Here is a 6794-nt window from a genome sequence, read left to right as displayed (position 1 = left end):
TTGACCTTTGAACAACAGATTTGAACTGTGTGGGTAATTTGATACATGTGGATTTTTTTGATAAATACAGCAGAATACTGTAAATGTTCTTTCTCTTCCTTATAACATTAGTAACATTTTCTTCCAGCTTACTTTTGTAACCCCCCACCAGTGTAGCAGTCACCATTACTGGGCCCTATGCTAATCTCTTGCAGAACACTCTGTACCATCTGGTGCCACTGGGTCCTTGGAGGTGGATGCAAGCTTCCGGAGAGCAAAAACTTTTTTTAATCACTGATGAAAATAGGGCTTGGTGTGTATTTGTGGGGTGACCGAATCTCTATGTACTTTATGTACTGATGTGGAACAATCTCCAAGATCTGCCAAGTGAGAAAAAGCAAGATGCAGTAGAGTGCGCTCCCAATTTTGCACAGAAGGTGTGGGGGGCGAGTATACACCCACATGTGTTTATATATGGCTCAAGTCTGGAAGGCTCCTCTTCTGCTCAGACTACACTTGGCCCAACAGTTTCCACTCTGCTCCGGCTCTTTAAGAATTAGTCCATTTTTGGAACCAACATCTCCGCTTTCAAAACAAGGTCTCTAAGGCCTTGGTCTGCTTTAGATGATGGCCACCACAAGCAGTGTGGAGAAGACCCAACTGCAGCACAGGTCCCTCACCTCTCCTCCGGCGACTCCTCTCAGGAAGTCACTTCACAGAACATTGGCTCACCCTGTCACATGTCAGGGGCCTAACTAATCTCTCCTGTGTTCCTGTCTGGCAAGTTCTCTACATCCTCTGAAGTAATATAGCTACTAAATGTCTCCTGCTTTGTCCTGCACCTGTGACCAAGTCAGTCTCATATCCTGGTCAAATGTAGCTAAGAGGAAAATCAAATATACCTGAAGGAGAGAAGACTAGAGTCGAAATAGCTTACACAAAGGCAATTTATTAACAGAAAACAGTAATTTGAGGAATCCTGTTCACAGACGGCGACCACGGCGACCCCCCTTCCTGCGGGTGCTATCGGAGGGGATGGGGGTGACATCCTCTGTGGGGAGGAAGAGAAAACATCATTGCCTAGAGATGGATGGGAAAGCATCCAGGCGTCCCTAGACCCATGGTCTAACAGACCAACAGCGAATCCTCAGTATATTAACACATGGACACAGACTGCCCCATCTGCTGCTTCCTCAAAATTTCTGATGTGGTCTGAACTCACTATTCCGAAGGAAAAATAGAGGGTCAGAAGAGGCACTCAACTTACAATGTCAGAAGGAGGTGAGATATCAGGTTTCTGATACCCAGCCCACAGACTATCTAGTGGAAAAATTCTTCTAAACAGGGGGAACTGAAAACTACCTCCTTTTCAAAAGGTAAAAGGCTGAACCACTAACTAGACCGAGGGAATCAGTATATGATGCTACCATGTGCACAGAAAACAGGGAAAGGCCAACACCTTTTTCAGGAGCTGTAAGGGGCCAGAAGATCACTGGCGTGAGGGGGCAGGCACTACACAGAGGTAGGGGACCCGCTGTGATTCTCTATCATGGGAGCTGCTGCTCCCTGCATTCATTTTTCATTGTTACAATGTCTGGCATTCTCTGATACGTAATAAGAAAGAACCAAGGATGCTGACGGTCTTACAATTCAGGGGACAGGCCACACAAAATGCCAACTCCCTTAAGAAACACTGAAAAGGACAGACAATTCATCTCCCATCAGTTCCACCAGCCAGTCTCAAGCCCTGCACACCAGGCAATGTGGAGCACAGAGGGGCAGAAATCAAACGGCACTGTCCACTGCAGAAGGGAAGGTCAACATTCACATCAAGGTGATAGGGGTGCTCAGAGAGAAATTCTGTCATGTGGTGCCTCTTGCAACCCCCATTAACTGTGGCACCCTAACTGCCAACAGTCCCCGGACTAGGCACTGCATCCCACTGAGTACAACACAAGCTTTCTGGGGTCAAGGCTTCAAAGCAAATTCAAGTGCTAGCTAGAGGGAGGCACTTACCAATCCGCCCGATCTTCATTCCTGAGCGGGCAAGGGCTCTGAGGGCTGACTGGGCCCCAGGTCCAGGGGTCTTGGTTCTAGGGAAATGAGGATCTACATTAAGAAAAGCTCTGTTCAACTCATTAGGGGTTGGTTCTTTCTTGATCCCACAACCTCCTAATTCAAGAATCTGCAACTTTTCGTGAAGGGCCAAACAATAAATATTTAAGGCTTAGTGGGCCACGTGTGGTTTTTGTTGCATACTTTCTGGCCCATGCATCAGAGTTTGTGCTCTGCTCTGCTTGCAGCCCATTTAAGGAACTGCCCTTCTTGCCAAAGGCTATAATTTCTTTTTTGGCCATCTGTCCATTTCCAGCTGCTCCCCCCACCCAAAACCAAGACACTAGCATCTCTCCAGAGGACCACTGTGTCTGGTCTGCTGCCCACACAGCAGTCAGAGTTTTGTTTTTTTTAATGTAAGCTCTGTGCCCAACGTGAAGCCTGAACTCTTGACCTCTTCATGCTCAAGGTCAAGAGTTTCACGCTCTTATCAACTGAGCCAACCAGGTGTCCTGAAGCAGGAGTCATCCTTAAAAAAAAAAATCGCCAATCTCTGGAGCGCCTGGGTAGCTCGGTCAGTTAAGCGTCCAACTCGGTTTCAGCTCAGGTCAATCATGACCTCAGGGTTGTGCTCAGCATTTTAGTCTGCTTAAGATGCTCCCTCTCCCACTGTACCGCTTTCCCCTCCCCGCCCTCACACACATTCTCTCACAAAAACAAAACCCCAATTTCATCAGGTCATTACTATTAAAAAGTTCTTATGCTCCCCCCTTTGGATTAAGTCCAAATCCTTACTGCTTCCTCTAAGACCTAGCAGGAACTTGCTCCTTCCCATCTCTCTGATCATACCTCACGCAAATCTTTCCCGTAGATGTGCCAAGTTCATTCCCGCTCAAGACCTTTTCCCTGCAGTTGTATCTGGCTGGAATATTCTCCCCCTGCCCTCCCTTCACTAAACCAGCTCTTGGCACAACATTTAGGTCTTAGTTGAAATTATACTTTATCACTAACTCCCATCACTCACACTGTACTTCTTGCCTCCCAGCACTTGCCACAAACGGAAAGCACATGAAACCCTACTCAGGCTGTTTATAAAGTGAGACTCTCCTACCAGCCCAGGCGCCTCTACATAGAAAGGGTAGAGGCTATAGCTACCCTTTCCCATCATTCTTCTCTACTACGTAGAACACAATGCCTGGTATGCAGCTGAGCGCTCAATAAACAGTGTTGGGGGACGGGGGACACGCAGAAGCAGTGGTGCAGCAGCCAACTACTAAATCTCAACACACTTATGATGTCTTACACAGTCACAAGACAAAAACCAAGCCTCAAATCCAGGTGTTCTGGCAGGGATCTCACCACCCAGCCCCTGCCATATATACCTATTTCCTCCTGTGGCCCGTAGTTTGATGTGGAGGGCAGTGATGCCCAGCTCCTTGCACCTCTGGGCTACATCCTGGGCAGCCAACATGGCAGCGTAGGGAGAGGACTCATCTCGGTCAGCCTTCACCTTCATTCCACCAGTCACGCGGCAGATGGTTTCCCTGGGAACAAAAGCTCAGTCATTCCTCTCATCCATCAAGGATTCTGAATGCTTATCACATCCCTACTGAGTTAAAGAGTGCCAGTTCAGGCATGGCAGAGGATTAAGGTCAGCTTGAATATGCACCCTCCTTTCTAACAAGACTGCCATGGGTTCGGCCCTAATGGGGATCCGAATTAACAATATTAAGTTTACTTTTGCATTTAATCCTCCCAATTGTTCCATGAGGTAGGCACAATTAACCTCACCTTTTATGAGTAAACCAAAGCTTAGAATCTGAGTGACTTCGCCTGTCACAAAAACTGGCTAAAGAAGCCAGAACCTGTACACAGGGCGGACTTCCTGTCCACCCCTGCTCCTGCAAACTACCAAGAGATTGAGAATTCAAGGATTACACTTTAAGGTCACTAAGGGCACAGAATGTGTCTCTTTCTCTCTCGTAAATCAAGTGCCTGGGAAATCACAGTATTTGTGGCCAAACAACCAAATACATTTCCTTATCTGAACGTTCTTTTAATTCTTTCAAGAGAATCCCTTAAACTACCACCCAGTTCCAGGGGCATTTCTTCCCCCAGACCCTTGCCAGTTTGGTCTGTGCCTCTTCACCCAAGTACTCACTTGCCAGAAAGATCGGTGACATGCACAAAAGTGTCATTGAAGGATGCAAAGATGTGGCAGACACCAAACACATTTTCTCCTTCAGCTACCTGAGGTCCAAGGCTGATGACCTGTTCTTCCTTCTTTTCCTTCCCCTTGCGAGGTGCCATTTCTGAAAGAAGAAAAAGAATCTAACATTAGCAATGGACAAGGTTTCCACAGCCCCTTCTTCCTGGCGATTAAAGGAAATCTCCCAAGTTTTGCTCCTGTGTCCTGTTTCCCTCCACCCTAGTCTGTGAAATCTCATCTCTGCCTAAAACTCATTTCTCCCTGCATTTAGAGGCTTTCGACTGATGGCTAAAAAAGCAAAGTACCTTGAGATCATCTTTCTCTTGAATCTACCAAAGCACAGCTCATAGCACTTATAGGAAAAGAGCCTAGAGTTCTAAGCAGATCGTTAGGTATCCCTCAAATTTTTACCAAGTGGGCCTCAAAAACCTGAGAAACACACTGGCTTAGGTCTCTGGAGACCTCCAAGTTCAACTGACAGCTCTGTAAACCTGGGCAAATCCATTATCCCTGGGCTTTACTGCCCCCAATATATATCCTGAGAAATTTTCGATGATCTGTTTAGGGTGACACAGCAAGTCATTCGCAGAGCAGAGATGAAAACCAGGTTGAGAGATTCTTGGTCTACAACTCACAACACTTCCAATGCCAGAAGTGTTTCTGGTTTCCTGGCCCCCAGTACCATTTACAGGTTAGGCTCAAAGACAACTTTAAGACCACATTCAAAAAGGTTAGTAGAAGGCCAAGGCCAATAACCTATCAACTGGTGACGCCTGAAGACCCTTTATGGAAGGCACCTGCTGCCTGAACTCTGCACCAATTCCTTGGTTTAAAATTCCAGGGTCCCTTACCCACATATCCCTCTAGCTTCATCTCCTACTATATCCTGTGCTCTACCAGATCCCTCCAAAAGCCAGTTTAAATGCTATCTCCCATCCTCTGACAACTTATCTCCTGCTATCTTTCCACAACTGAATAAAACCAAATTCTCAAACTTTTACTAGAATCAAGCATTAAAGGAAATAAAACATATCCTCTTGGAAGGCTAAGCGAAAAAGCCCCATCCCAAAAACTCAATGTTAGTGAAACCAGGTTAACTCTAACCTGACATAGCATGTTATGGAAGTGCAATTAAACCGCAAGAGACCCTAAGGGAGATAGACACTAACAGAAGGAAAGCACTGAGGATAATAATGCGGAAGGCTAGGACAGGACCTACTTTCTGACCAAAGCCACAAGGCTTCTGGCCCTCCTGAGACTCAAGAATCAACAATTTCCTAACACTTTCAGAAGATACTAGAAATAAGGGCTTAGATGAGTTAGGCTGTACCCTTCCAGATGAAGAAAAACATGGCCCTGCCTAGGTTTGTAAAGACTGCGGCAACATCAAACCTAAAAATCAGTGTCCCAACCCCCCCCAGTCCAGCACTCTCTACCCTGTGTCAAGATGCCTCTATTCCCTGAATAACCACAATTCCAGACCTGGGAAAGTCCACATCTCCTGAGTTCCTGCATCTCCCCGGAGCCTTCCTTATGAGGTCTAGTGCGTGATTACAGTAACACTACAAGTGTAGGCCTTGGGTGTACAAAGTTAACTGTTTCTACGCCCAAATTAGATCCAACAGAGTAAGAATTGTAAGGTAGGTGCCAAGGGAGCTCCCAGGAAAAGAAGCTTTAAGTTTTGCCTGGAAAAGCCCAGAAAGACTCCCGCAGATCTGACCTAAGGAAGCACGAATATGAATGCCTGCAGTGGTCACTCAACAAATGCCCATGTGCAGTTTCCCCACCCCGTGTCGCCCTGAAGTGGTGATGACAATGGTCCTTGGAGAATAAATTATAAACGCACAACAGGTGCTCAGCAAACACTGATGCACATTCCCTAGCCCCGACTTCTGGCATCGTGCGGCGCGCCCTAAGCGCCCAGTACTTGCAACGTGCCGGCTTTAGCAATCACCCAGACTTAGCGCCCAACACAGGGCCGTTTCTCCTGATTCCCTCTTTAAATACTCACTACAACCCTATGGGATCGGGGAGACAGGTAATCCTAGTTTCCAAACAAGGAAACGAACTAGGGGTTAGGGGCCGGGCCTGCGACCGCCCAGGAGACTGGCGGAGTAGACCTGAGAGGCCACATCACACTAGGGTCCCCGCAACTTCTCAACCACGCTGTGCGGCCCCTTACACGTAGCGGGGGCGGCAGCGCGGAGCCAGGGCCTTTAGAGCTGTAGCCGCACTCACCCCGACTTCACAAGCCCCTCCTTGAGGGAAGACCGCCACCTTCCGAGACTAGGAGCGACCCCTAAATCTGGGGTCGGCCGGCCGCGCCCCTCTCGCCCGCACCTGGCTCGGCTTCCACGGGAACACCCCAGTCCCGCGACCCCGGCCCCGATGGGTACCCCCTGCCGCAGGATGCCACCGGATTATCCTCGCCCAAGCCTCCTACCTGCGCGTCTTCTCCAGACTCCGCTACCGGAAAGAGAGATTGGAAGTGGGCGGGGCGACGGGTCACGTCCGCGTCCCCGGAAGTGTACGCCTGAGGTCACGGAGCGAA

At 48.2% G+C, this 6794-nt stretch overlaps 1 protein-coding gene across 1 annotated transcript; it reads right to left on the bottom strand.

Annotated features, from left to right (window-relative positions):
* Positions 1-950: 950 nt before the first annotated feature.
* RPS14 (ribosomal protein S14) lies at positions 951-4346 on the bottom strand (the record flags this gene model as incomplete). Its single annotated transcript, NM_001304903.1, is given in 4 exon segments — positions 951-1030; positions 1996-2072; positions 3417-3578; positions 4196-4346. Coding segments are annotated over 4 exon segments (456 nt in total). The 3' UTR covers positions 951-962.
* Between the last annotated feature and the right edge of the window lie 2448 nt (positions 4347-6794).

This window comes from Ailuropoda melanoleuca, chromosome 3 (genome assembly GCF_002007445.2).
Source record: "Ailuropoda melanoleuca isolate Jingjing chromosome 3, ASM200744v2, whole genome shotgun sequence".
NCBI classification, from domain to species: domain Eukaryota; kingdom Metazoa; phylum Chordata; class Mammalia; order Carnivora; family Ursidae; genus Ailuropoda; species Ailuropoda melanoleuca.
The sequence above is the reverse complement of the archived record's forward strand: the minus strand, read 5'-3'. Positions and strand labels throughout refer to the sequence as shown.